General features: G+C 41.1%; 1 protein-coding gene across 1 annotated transcript in view; it reads right to left on the minus strand.

Annotated features, from left to right (window-relative positions):
* Positions 1-13,442, minus strand: part of LOC122738887 (ubiquinol-cytochrome-c reductase complex assembly factor 1) — a 122,985-nt gene that overhangs the window by 14,733 nt on the left and 94,810 nt on the right. The window contains 1 exon segment of the mRNA XM_043980773.1: positions 2,940-3,017. Within this exon segment, the coding sequence (XP_043836708.1) occupies positions 2,940-3,017 (78 nt within the window).

Below are 13,442 nucleotides of genomic sequence, written 5' to 3' on the forward strand. Positions count from 1 at the left end.
AAATCCAGCCACAGGGTAATCAGGGCAGTGGCACGAATACAGGAAATAGTGTGTCATAAGTGAGGAACAGTCAGAAGGCCAGTTTGGCTTCACTGTAGTATAAATGAAATAATATGTAACAAGGTTGGAAAGGTAGTAAGAGGTCAGGTTTTGAAAGGCCTTAAATGCTAAACAGACGAGTTTACTTTTTAGTCTGAAGGTAATAGTGAGCCAGTGGAGTTTACTGAGCTGAGGAGTGACATGCTTGATCAACTTTAGAAAACTGACTTTGCAGCTATTTGGAGGACGGGTTAGAAAGTGAAGAGGCTTGAAGGAGGAAGACCAATTGGGAGGGTATGGCAATAGTCCAGGTGAGAGATAAGGCCCAACTAGGGTTGTGGGGAAAACAGATGTGAGCGATGACATGGAAGTAGAAATAAGATCTGCTTGTCCAGGACAAACCCAAAGAAACCAAAGAAATGGAGTTAGACCCTTTTTGTCTACGTCAGTGAAGGACTGATGGGATCAAACCACACCTAGATAATGGACTTTGCCTTAAGCTACTTGAATGAGGGTCTTTTCCCTGATGTTATCTGAAGAGTTCATTTTTTAAAAATCATTAAAGTATTTTATTATTTTCCAGTTACATGTAAATAGTTTTCAACATGTGTTTTCATAAGGTAAAAAAAAAAAAAGAAAGAAGATCTGGCAACTGACTGGATATGTAGAGTGAATGAGAATGTGGAGCTGAAATTTCAAACCTAGGAAAATGGAAAAATGGTGCTGTTATCCCATTTATGGGACAGTATTGTAAAGGGAGTGTTTTTTGGGGAAATATGATAAGTTCAGTAGATAAGAGAGACTGAAGGTAAAAGAGAATGGGGATGATAGGGACAGGGCAAACTGCTAGAGAAAACAGGAGGGCACGGGAGCAAGGATAGCTGTAGAGGGGTTGGCCTTGACAAGGAGAAGGAATATCCTTGAGAGACAGGAATGATGTCATGGTGTCATGAGATACAGAGGAGAGAAGAGAGAGTTCAAGACAAATGCTCCTCTATATTCTCAGAAAAGCACTTGGCAAGGTCCTCAGCTATGAAGGTGAGTTAAGGGTGGTTTGGGAGGCTTAAAAAGAGAAAATAAAGTTTGGAATAGCCACTAAGGAGAACTGAGAATCAATTAGGGAGGATCAATTCAAAGCAACAAGTATTATTAAGTGCTTACAAAAAGTATCAAGCACTGTGCTAGGCAACAAGGATACAAAGAAAAGCAAAAACAATCCCTATCCTGGAGGAGCTCACACTGGAATGGGGGAGACAACATGCAAACATTTGTACATGTAAGATATATAAAGGATAAATATTAGGTAATAAATAAAGGATTATATTAGAGGAAAGGCACAAGGATGGAGTGGGAGGGTAGAAGATGCCTGGGAAAGGCCTTTTGCAAAAGTCATAAAGGAAAGCAGAAAAATCAGGAGGCAGAACATTCTAGACATGTGGGACAGCTGGTGAAAAGGCCTAGAAGCAGGAGAGATGGAACGTGATGTGCAAGAAACAGAAGGCAGCCAGTATTAGTACTGCACAGAGGATGGGGACGGCTGCAAAGTGTAACGGCAAGCAAGAACAAGTTTGTGAAGGGTTTTAAAAGTCAAAAGAGGGGCAGCTAGATGGTGCAGTGGATAAAGCACTGGCCCTGGATTCAGGAGGACCTGAGTTCAAATCTGACCTCAGACACTTGACACTACTTACTAGCTGTGTGACCCTGGGCAAGTCACTTTAACCCTCATTGCCCTGCAAAAAAAAAAAAGTCAAAGGATCTTATGTTTGATCCAGGAGATAAGAAAGACACTGGAGTTTTTTGAGGTGGGACTACGTGGTCAGATAAGTGGAGGATGAACTTTCCATTTCAGGGAGAGACTCGAGGCTGGGAGATCAACAAGAAAGCTACTGCAATAAATATTTCAGGGCAGGCATTAGGTGACAAGGAGTTGCACCAGGGTGGCAGCTCAGTCAGAAGAGAGGGGATAACATACAAGAACTCTTGTGAAGGTACAACAAACAGGGCTTAGCAACAGACTGGATATGGGGGTTAAGCACAAGAAGTCAAAGGTGGCACTGAGGCTGTGAACCTGGGTGACTGGAAGGATGTTGGTGCCCCTGACAGAAAATGGGAGGGTTTAGGGGAAAAAGATGAGTTTATTTCAGATATGTTGGGTTCAATATGTTTATGAGACATTCAGTTCAAAATGTCCAATAGGCACCTGGATCTTCACAATGGGATATCAGCAAAGAAATAAGAGCTGGATAAATAGGTCTAAGAATCATCTGCATAAAAATGATAATTGAATCCATGAAATCTGATGAGATCACCAAGTAAATACATATATATAGAGAAAAAAAGGTAGTCCAGGACAAAGCCTCGTGGGCATGACTTAGAAACTGGTAAAAGAGACTAAGGAGTGGCCAGTCAGGTAGAAAGAGAACCAGGAGAGAACAGTTACGAAAACTTAAAGAGAATATCCAGGAGGAGAGGATGAATGACAGCATCAAAGACAACAGAGAAGTCAAGGAATGTGAGGATAAAAAAAAGAGCACTAGAATTGGCAATTAAAAGATCATTGCTAATACTGGAGAGAGAAGTTTCAGTTGAATGATGAGTAGAATTGCCTTGTTCTAGGCAGCTAGGTGGCACAGTGGATAGAGCACTGGCCTTGGATTCAGAAGGACCTGAGTTCAAATCCGGCCTCAGACACTTAACACTTACTAGCTGTGTGACCCTGGGCAAGTCACTTAACCCCAATTGCCTCACACCAAAAAAAGTTCACACAGAGAATTATACAATTAGCACCAACAATTAGTGCTGGAGTACTAACAGCAGCATCCACTAATGGCCACTTCCAGGAAAAGTAACTATGGAGACAAGCTAATATCAGATGTCCATGGTCTGGCTAATGTTCTTACCTCATCATATCCCAAGATTCCTGCATAGAAACTATTTGTCATGATTAGCATGTTCTTCTTCAGGATATAGGAATTTACCTGTCAAGACAAAATGGCAAAAACAAGTATAAATAAAAAGAAAAGGCTGCAAAGTAGTATGGTCTTCTCTTAGCCATAATGGTCCTAAGTGGTACAATAGAAGTTCCCTGAATAAAAATCAAACTTTCTACCAAGCAATTTTTAGCTTCTTCACTGTTAGATTCAGCCTAATCTAACTGCCTCCTTAGGTTCTGCCTTTCCTAAGGATTTTCTCCTAGATTAGAAATAATAGTAGCACAATTCTCTCAGGCTCTCATCATTCAATACCACAGGTCCAGTGATGAACCAACCCAGTTAAGTTTTCTACTTGGCAGCAGAAAAGCAACATCTAAGAACTCAATTGAGAAGTTTCAGAAGGATAGCAGGATCAAAGAAATACAACGAACCATAGGGATTACCTAGTCCAATATTCCAAATGACAAAAAATAAGTGTCAACACAGTTAAGCAACCTTCCTCATACTAAGTGGTACTAAATGGTAGCGCTGGGATTTGAACTTAGGGCCTGTGACTTAAAGGTTAGTACTCTTTCCACTGCATGATGTTCTCTCAAGGAATATCCATACAGGGAAGCTAAGCGGTGCAGTGGATAGAGTACCAGCCCTGGAGTCAGGAGAACCTGAGTTTAAATTTGGCCTCAGACACTCACTAGCTGTGTGACTCTGAGCAAGTTACTTAATCCCGACTGCCTCCCCCCGCCCCCAAAAGAAATAGCAATACCAAACAATTTTAAAGTACTTGAGAAGTTGAGACTCTAAAGGAACTGAATCAGAATGTAGGGGTCCTTTAAAGCACCAATAACATTCTCAACTTATAAACACAGAGAAAGACTATACACAAGGAATACAAGAAACAGGTTTCCCTCACTCTCCCCCAAATATATCGCATTTGCCCCTAGAGTTTACTTTAATGGGAGTGACCTTCCCTTCATCTTTGGGCAAGTCACTTAACCCCAATTGCCTCACACCCCAAAAAAAAAGTTTACACAGAGAATTATACAATTAGCCTAACTTATCCAGCCTTCAAGATCCAAATTCAACCCCACATTCTGCAGGCAGACTGCGCTAGCAGTCTTTAAGTCCCAAGCCATAGAAAGGTGTTCTTTCTCTAAGCACCAAAGAGTAGCTGGCCAAATGGACAACAAATCAGACACTGCTTTGCCCTGTTACTCCATGTAACTTGTTTTTAAATTGTCTGTAAGCTCCTAGAGGGGAAGACTTGGATCATATGTCTTTACAGAGCATCACACAGTGACACTTAAAACCAACAAAACATTTCTTACAGGTTTACTATGTGCATGATACTGCACTAGTGGGAGTGATACCAAGTTTACTGTTATTTTAAAATAAAATTTGTTTGAACATAGCAGACAAACACCAACCACAATAAAAATATACTTCCTTTTCTGGGCCTCAGTTGCCTCCTATCTAAAAATAGGGATAATGCTTACTGTACCTAACAGTTACTATTGTAACAGGGTTACAACAGGGATCTAATTGGACAATTAACATAAAGTGGTTTGCAAACAAAAATGACTTATTGGGACTAATAGGGCATAATACTTCTCCATTCTTCCTTATTTCACAACCTCTACTTATCTAACAACCCCTTAACATCTCTTCCCCATTGTATTTCTTTTTTGTTTGTTTTTCCTTCCTTCCTTTCCTTCTTTCTTTTTTTTTAAAGGAGATTATTTAGAATTTTCCCCAAGTTACATGTAAAAAAAAAAAGGTATTTTTCACATTTATTTTTTAAAACTTTGTGTTCTAAATTTTCTTCCTCCCTCCTTCCTCAACCCTCCCTATGCAATCAAGCAATTCAATTTAAGTCATACATGTGTGGTTATGCAAAAACATCTTCACATTAGTCAGATTGTAAAAGAAAACAGACAAAATAACTGTAGAAAGAGTAGCTAACAAATAAAATTATACTTCAATCTGTATTCAGATACCATCATTCTTCCTCTGTTGATGGTTTGCATTTTTTTATACGTCCTTCTAATATCACCCTGCTCATCATTTCTGTCACAATTACTATTGCTAACTGTATTGTCCTCCATCCTATTCCCTCCCCTTGATATTTACTCTATTTTCTATATTCCTTCACCCTATCCCTCCTAGATAGTGGGTTTTTTTTACTGCCCCATCCTCCCTCAATCTGCCCTCCCTTCCTTCACCTCTCCCTCACCCCATCCCCTTCCCCTTCCACTTTTCCTCAGGGCAAAATATATTACTATACCCACTTGGGTATGTATGTTATTCCTCTCTTAGCCAATTTTGATGAGAGTAAGGTTCGCTCACTCCCCCGCTCCTCCCCATCTTCCCCTCCACTCCATAAACTTATTCTCGTTTCTTTTATGTGAGATACTTTCCCCCAGTGCACCTCTCCCTTTCCCTTTCTTCCAAGTGCATTCCTCTTACTCCTTAACTTTATTTATTATTATTTTTTTTTTGGTGAGGCAATTGGGGTTAAGTGACTTGCCCAGGGTCACACAGCTAGTGTCAAGTGTCCAAGGCCGAATTTGAACTCAGGTCCTCCTGATTCCAGGGCCAATGCTCTATCCACTGCACCACCTAGCTGCCCCTCCTTAACTTTATTATTTTTTTTATTTTAGTGAGGCAATTGGGGTTAAGTGACTTGCCCAGGGTCACACAGATAGTAAGTGTTAAGTGTCTGAGGCCAGATTTGAACTCAGGTACTCCTGACTCCAGGGCTGGTGCTCTATCCACTGTGCCACCTAGCTGCCCCTGAAACACATGACCTTTTTTTTTGGGGGGGGGGGGAGGCATTTGGAGTTAAGTGACTTGCCCAGGGTCACACAGCTAGTAAGTGTCAAGTGTCTGTGGCCGGATTTGAACTCAGGTACTCCTGAATCCAGGGCCCGTGCTTTATCCATTCCGCCACCTAGCCGCCCCTCCTCCTTAACTTTAAAGATGTCATCATGGGTCAGCTAGGTGACATAGTGGACAAAGCACCAGCCCTGTAACCAGGAGGCCCCGAGCCCAAATCCGGCCCCAGACACAACCCCATTGTATTTCATTCTTTGTCTCTGATGAAGAGATGAATCTTTTCATCAAAGCCAATCCCCCTACATGTATCCTTGACCTCATTCTGTCCTGGCTAGAATATTACTCTATCAAGCCCACCTTTAAATTCAACCTCTTGTCATCTAGTGATTCTTTCTCTGTTACCTATAGACATGCCCACATTTCTCTCATCTAGAAAAATCCTTACCAGAGAGCTTACTATCCCTGATTAGCCATCATCGTATATCTTTCTTCCCTTTCTCAGCAAAACTTGAAAAAGCTGTGGTGCTTTTCCTTCCTTTCCTCTCACTTTCTTCATAATCTCCTGAATCTGGCTTTTGATCACAGAACTAAAATTGTTCTTCCCTCAAAATTACCGATGATCCCTAATCACTAAGTCGAATGGCCTCTTCTAAATCCTTGTCCTTCTTGACCTCTTTGCAGTACTGCATCTGACACTGCTGACCTTCTCTCCTCTCAGGGTTTTCTGACACCGCTCTCTCCTGTTTCTCTTCCTAACTCATTGCTCCACTGACAATTTGTCATCCATGGCACGCCTAAGAACTATGGGTGTATTACAAAGCTCTGTCCTTGGCTCTCTATCAGCTCCCATAGGTTCGATTACCCTCTCTATGCAGATCATCACCATATTCATATATTCAGTCCTAGCCTTTTCTATGTCTCCTCATAAAATAGAAGTGACCCTGAGTTCTCAAAGGTGGAGAACAATTTTTGGCAGGTTCTGACCATTCAATTACTGGATTTAACAGGTTCAATGATAGATTATGTGTCTATCCTCCAAGCCTAGGAAAGGTTGGAATTGCTTGGCAGCAGAAAAGAAACTCATAAAGACTAAAAAGTTCCAAGGGATTTGGTAGAAGGAACATAGCACCAAACTGGTTGTTCTACAGGCACCTGGAGCCCAACAGGTCCAAAAGACAAGAAGATCTTTTCCCACAAAACCTAGCCCTCTTGTGAATTTTCTGTTACTCTGGAGGGTAACATTCTTTCAGTCACTCATGTTCACAATTTTGTTACCCCTGACTACTCATTCTCATTCACTCCGTGTATCTAATCAGTCACCAAATCCTGTCATTTCTATCTCTATAACAATTCTATTTATTTCCTTCTCTCCAGTCTCTATCAACAGAGGAATGGCCTGTGTTGCTCCAAGGGCACTTTGTAGGCTTCGGAGTCCTAGTCCGCATTATAGTTGTCTCTCTACATGTAGCATCTCACCTGTTAGACTGTTAGCTACCTGAAAACAAGAACCATATCTCTTATTTCTCTCCACTCTCTTCTATCCTGACTCCAGCATTGAAGACAGGGCCCTATATGTGAGAGGTGCTCAGGACACATACAGTAATATTGATATTCACGTAAGAAACAAAAAACAGACCAGCCACAAAGAAACTCCTAGGGCTCTCTGGGGGACAGGAGGGGACAAGTAACAACAAGAACTGCTTATCAGCTAAAATTGGGTATTAATAAGAAAATCCTAGCAACTCAGATTGATCTTATGCCATATATTTGATTCTCTTCTTCATGCCCAACCCCACTTTTGTTATGGTGTTTCCCTCATGCTTAATTGGCTAACTGGCCATTCTGTACCCACAGAGCTTCCCCCTTCCCTTCTAGCTGCACCTGGGAACTGGTTTTCCTAAAGTATCAGCCAGGTTGGATTAGATCATGAAATGGGACCTTGTGAGAAGGGAGTGGCAGACAGTTTGATCACTACAGACATATGATCTGCAGCCAACATGTGAGGCAGATAGTGGCTTTCTAAGGGCTGGTCACTGAAATAACCCAGACCCTTCCAGCCAGCCCGAGGATGAAGAATACTGAGACAAATGTCCCATGCCAGCCTGGCGTGGCTGTGTCTTTTTGTTGGTGGGCAAGCTCCCCATTTCTCTGCTGCTGCAAGGGCTCTCATTCTTTCTTCTTCTGGATAACTATATGCTTCTTTCTCCATGTCATACACAGAGTACAGCCCAGTACACATAAGATGCACATAGCAGACAAGCACTCTCCACCAGACAGCGTTGGCCTGTTTTCCCCCTCAGCTGCTATCCCTTTTCACAATGCTTTGCTTTTTTATAAAAATCCATAGAGCAAAACCACAAGGAAAGGTTCCTTTTCTGTCAGTTACTCATATTTTCCCATTTATTCAGCTATTAAAATCTGTGCAGATATTTTATAGGCCATCAAGATTTGGTGACTGGTATTACTGAATGTTTAATAATAAACTCAACAGAAGAAATCAGAGGGTTAAATGATGACTGCAATTCCTGTAATGACTTAATTAAATTTTTATTGAGTACATAAACTATGATGTAATTTCTAGCCAACCTTGTGCCTCCATCCCCCGCATGTCACGGGCTGGGGGCGCTCTCAGTAGACACTCCTGAGCGAGCCCCGAGTCTCTACTGCACTGGGGAAGGGGGCAAGGCTCATGTAACACACTCAATAAATTATCCGTTCATTTCTAACAAAGTCCATGAGTTATAATATATTTGCCATTGCACTTTTTATGACATAATAAAAGTGGTACCTTAAGGATTACTTAACACAGACGGCGAATGTTATAGCAGAGGCAGGCTCAAGGGGCAAAGAAAACAAACATTAGCAGCCCAGGGACAGGTCCTGAGTTTACATCCCAAGGGGGGCCACTTACTATATTAAAAAGAAAAAACAGCCATACTGGGTTTGCTAATCAGGAGATTAATGAAGAAGATAACCAACAGGTTAAAAGAACAAGGCAGTAAAGTACCTCAAGCTGAGAAGTTTTAAATGGAATGTGTCCAGGATGTCTAAAGGATGAACACCAGCCTGTAAGGCAGCAAGATGCTCTTTCATTGGACTTAGTGCTACAAATACATGGGTTTGAGTCCCGGTTCTGGCAAATACTAGCTCTTATGAGATTAAGCAGAAAACTTCCCTTTTCTGGGCCTCAGTTGCCTCCTATCTAAAAATAGGGATAATGCTTACTGTACCTAACAGTTACTATTGTAACAGGGGTTACAACAGGGATCTAATTGGACAATTAACATAAAGTGGTTTGCAAATCATAAGGTACAATATATCAGGTATCATCTGTAAAATGGGTTATCTGTGATGCAATATGGCTATAAATCATAGAACACCCCAATCTGAGAAGAATCAAAACTACAGGTGACACAAAAGACCGTGGACTCATGGGAGCTACAAGCAGGATACAATGCTGTGCACATAAAACATGGCTTAAGAGACATAACAAGAATGGGCATAATCGGGGCAGCTAGGTGGCATGGTGGATAGAGCACTGGCCCTGGAGTCAGGAGTACCTGAGTTCAAATCGGCCTCAGACACTTAACACTTACTAGCTGCGTGACCCTGGGCAAGTCACTTAACCCGAATTGCCCTCACTTAAAAAAAAAAAATGGGCATTACCAGAAAAGATATGTGGATCAGTATGTAATAAGAGCAATAATAGAGTAACAGCATGAGTACTCATCCCACATAATTCTGCAAGGTCCCATATAATATTAACAGAACCAGAGAAAAGACTCTAAAATATTTGTTGGATCTTCAATGGAGGACTTACAGAAGTCATAAGAATCTCACAAAATGAGAAGGCCAGGACAGGTTAAGATTTCTAATGGTGGAGGAAGTATTCACAATAAGACCTTGTCTGGGCTAGGATGTCCCAAAACTGTGATTTCATCTCTGTTGGAAACTTTCCACTAATGCAAATCAAGGTCAGTAACTTGTCTGGAATCACACAGTCAGTATGCGTCCAACATAGGGCTTGAACCCTGATCATTGTGACGTTAAGGTCACATCCATTAAACCACCTATGGAGATAAGTAAAATGGAGACACTACTGCCTGTGTCATCAATCTACTCAGGTAGGTTGTGAAGAATGCTAAAGTACTACGTAAACAGTGAGCACCCTGGGATCTCCAAGTGACAAAGCACTACACAGCAATGCAGCCTCATTTTCAAACAACCCTGTTCTTGCTCTGTTGCTGTTGAATATGAAGTCACTTGCTATGTTCATTAAACTCCATTTTCTATATGTGATGTCTTTCCATTACAGCTTAAGCTCTTTCAAGGAAGGAATCATTAAAAAACAAACAACAAACAAATGTAAGTTCTTATGGTTGAAAGGGAACTTAGCGATTACATAGGGCAACCCCCTCACTTGAAAGATAATAAAACTATGGACCAGAGAGGAAAGGGAATTTGCACAGGATCACAGACTTAGAGTTAAAAAGGTTCTTCATTTACAGGTTTGGGGTTTTTTTTTGGTGGGGCAATGAGGGTTAAGTGACTTGCCCAAGGTCACACAGCTTGTAAGTGTCAAGTGCCTGAGATCAGATTTGAACTCAGGTCCTCCTGCATCCAGGGCCAGTGCTTTATCCACTGCGCCACCTACCTGCCAAAGTTAGAAAGGTTCTTAGAAGTCATCTAGTCCAACCTCATTTTTATAGATGAAGAAACTAAGGCCCAAAGAGATCAACTGATTTGCCCAAGGTCACAGTGCAAGTCAGTAGCAGGGGCATGACTAACTAACTAACTACAGGTCTCTTAACTCACAGCCCAGGGCTATTCTTTTCCATTAGGCTCTGGTTCTTTCTTTTTTCTGTGTAAAAGGCTTATTTTGAGGGGCAGGGAGGGGGAGTGGGGAAAAGGAGGCAAATCATTTTGCAAAGATATGTTCAACTTTCCCCAAAATAGTAACTGAGGTTGAATGGTCCAAAACCTATACGGGAATAAACTGCTGAAATGACCTGGACATATGATGACAAAGCTAATATGGATGAACATTATACCTGAATCACTTGATGATCTAACAACAAGAAACATGAATCTTAGAGAATTCTAGGATTGTAGAACCAAAGAAGGAGCTTTTGAGGTCACCTAGTCAAACTACCTTCCTAAAGGTCTTTCACAACATCCCCCACAAATAATTCCATGAAGTAGCCTCATTTTGGTGCTGGATAGCACTAACTAGGTATTCTTTTTATGTCTCCTAAAATCTGCCTTCCTGCTTCCTGACACTATTGGTCCTTGTTCTACCTTCAGAGGCCACAAAACAAGTCTGTTCCCTCTTTCTACAGGGCACTTAAGATGGGAAGCAGGATTTTGTGTCCAGAGTGACACAAAACATATCAAATAGATGTCATATCATGATTCTCTTTCAACCATCTTTACCTGTAAATAGGAATATGACACCTGTTGTGATTCCTTAGTTCAATACTAAGCTCATTAACAATAAACTAATTTACCAATCCACCACTGGATATACTGGTCCATTGCTAAATATTAACTAAAAAGTATGGTATTTCTTTTTTTGTTTTTGTTTTTTGTAGGGCAATGAAGGTTAAGTGACTTGCCCAGGGTCACACAGCTAGTGTCAAGTGTCTGAGGCTGGATTTGAACTCAAGTCCTCCTGAATCCAAGGCCAGTGCTTTTATCCACTGTGCTACCTAGCTGCCCCCCAAGTATGGTATTTCTTTGACTCCTGCAAAAGGAATACAAAGGGACAGCTAAGTGGCAGAGTGGATAGAGGACTGGCCTTGGATTCAGGAGGACCTGAGTTCAAATCCGGGCCTCAGACACTTAACACTTACTAGCTGTGTGACTCTGGGGCAAGTCACTTAACCCCAATTGCCCCCCCCCACCAAAGGAAATACAAAGTAATTTTTCTGTTATCTTGGCAAAAAAGAAAGTTTTTGTGTCCCTAAACAAAGGAAGAAAACCAAAAAAGGAGGCTTATTTCTTCACTTTTCCCCCCCTCAAAATAAAAGATGCCAACAATTGACTGTTCAGTTGTGATGATTTCTATCTTTAGCAACATGGATAAATATATCAATAAGCCCACCTTTACTCAACATATCTATTCCTCAAAGTGGCATATTTTATGTAATTTATTATTTCAACATGCTCCACAGTTGTTATTTGGAAGAAGCCTTTTGTAGACCAAAAGCTTGGGGGAAAGGAGAGGTCAACCTATGTTCAAAATTGGCAAGGTCTGAGCCCACATACACTCAGGGCATCAAGAAAACAACGGTTTTCACTGCTGGGTGCCAACCATGGTTCCTAATCATCCTGAGGCAGAGAATTCTCTGATATGGGAGGAAAAATGTACCGAGCTTTGATAAAAGAAATGGGGATCACTTGAAATTGTAGGTGAGAAGATGGCGGAGGAAAGACAGTGAGCTCTCGAACTCATGACACAATCGCTCCAAAAATGATCCAAATAACACCACAGGAAAATGCTGGAACAGCAAAACTCACAGAAGATGGGCTGAAATCATCTTCTAACCAAGAACGGCTTGGAAGGTCAGAAGGAGGGAGCTGCTGTGCTGATACAGGAGTCAAGCCCAACCCCACAGTCACCCTGAAATTATAGGTTACTTGATTTGACAATAATATAGTTGAACAATCATCTAGAGAATCTGAAGGTATAACACAAAAACCCCCAAGATTGTGAAGATTAAACTGTGCTAGACCAACCCTGAATTCCTTTCCATGATAGAGACAGGTAATAGAAGGTTAATTAAGAGAAACTATCATCCTCTTCTACCTAGATTTCCAGAAGGTTTTAGATGCCATCCCATATGATACTCTCATTGTCCAACTAGGTAGTATGATGTGAGCCGTGCTCTGGCTAGCTAGGCCAATATCTAGCCGGAAGGCTAAACCGAGTGTATCATAATTAATGTTTTTATATCATTCTGGCAATGATTCAATAAACAATCACTGAATGCATAGGAAGGCACAGGGCCAGGTGCTATTAAAGAAAGAAAGATGAATAAGAAAAGGTCCTTGACCTCTCAGACCTGAATGATGAGTACTGTTCTCACAGTACAATAAAACAAAATCCTATTCGGGATCTAATAATAATCTGGTTTTTTAAAAAAAAAATATGCTTTTTTGGGGGGAGGGCAGGGCAATGAGGGTTAAGTGACTTGTCCAGGGGCACACAGCTAGTAAGTATCAAGTATCTAAGGCTGAATTTAAACTCAGGTCCTCCTGAATCCAGAGCTAGTGCTTTATCCACTTCGCCCTCTAATAATCTGAAAGAAGAAATGAAAGAACTCATAAAAATGGTTTTCCAATGGGGAAAAATGCAAGCTATCAACAACTCTAGGAAAAACGCTCCCAATTATTAATAAGAGAAATACAAATTAAAAACAACTTAGAGGTTCCACCTCACACCCATCAGATTAGAAAAGATGATAAAAGATGAAAATGACAATCGTTGGAGGAGCTCTGGGAAGACAGGAATGCTAAATACTGTTAGTGAAACTGTGAGTTGGTCTAATCATGCTGGGAAGCAATTTAAAACTAGACGTCCAAAGTCCTAACATGTAGAAAATCCCTTTGTGCATAGCATATGAGGCAGGTATTTAA

The sequence above is a fragment of the Dromiciops gliroides genome, chromosome 2 (assembly GCF_019393635.1).
Source record: "Dromiciops gliroides isolate mDroGli1 chromosome 2, mDroGli1.pri, whole genome shotgun sequence".
NCBI classification, from domain to species: Eukaryota; Metazoa; Chordata; class Mammalia; order Microbiotheria; family Microbiotheriidae; genus Dromiciops; species Dromiciops gliroides.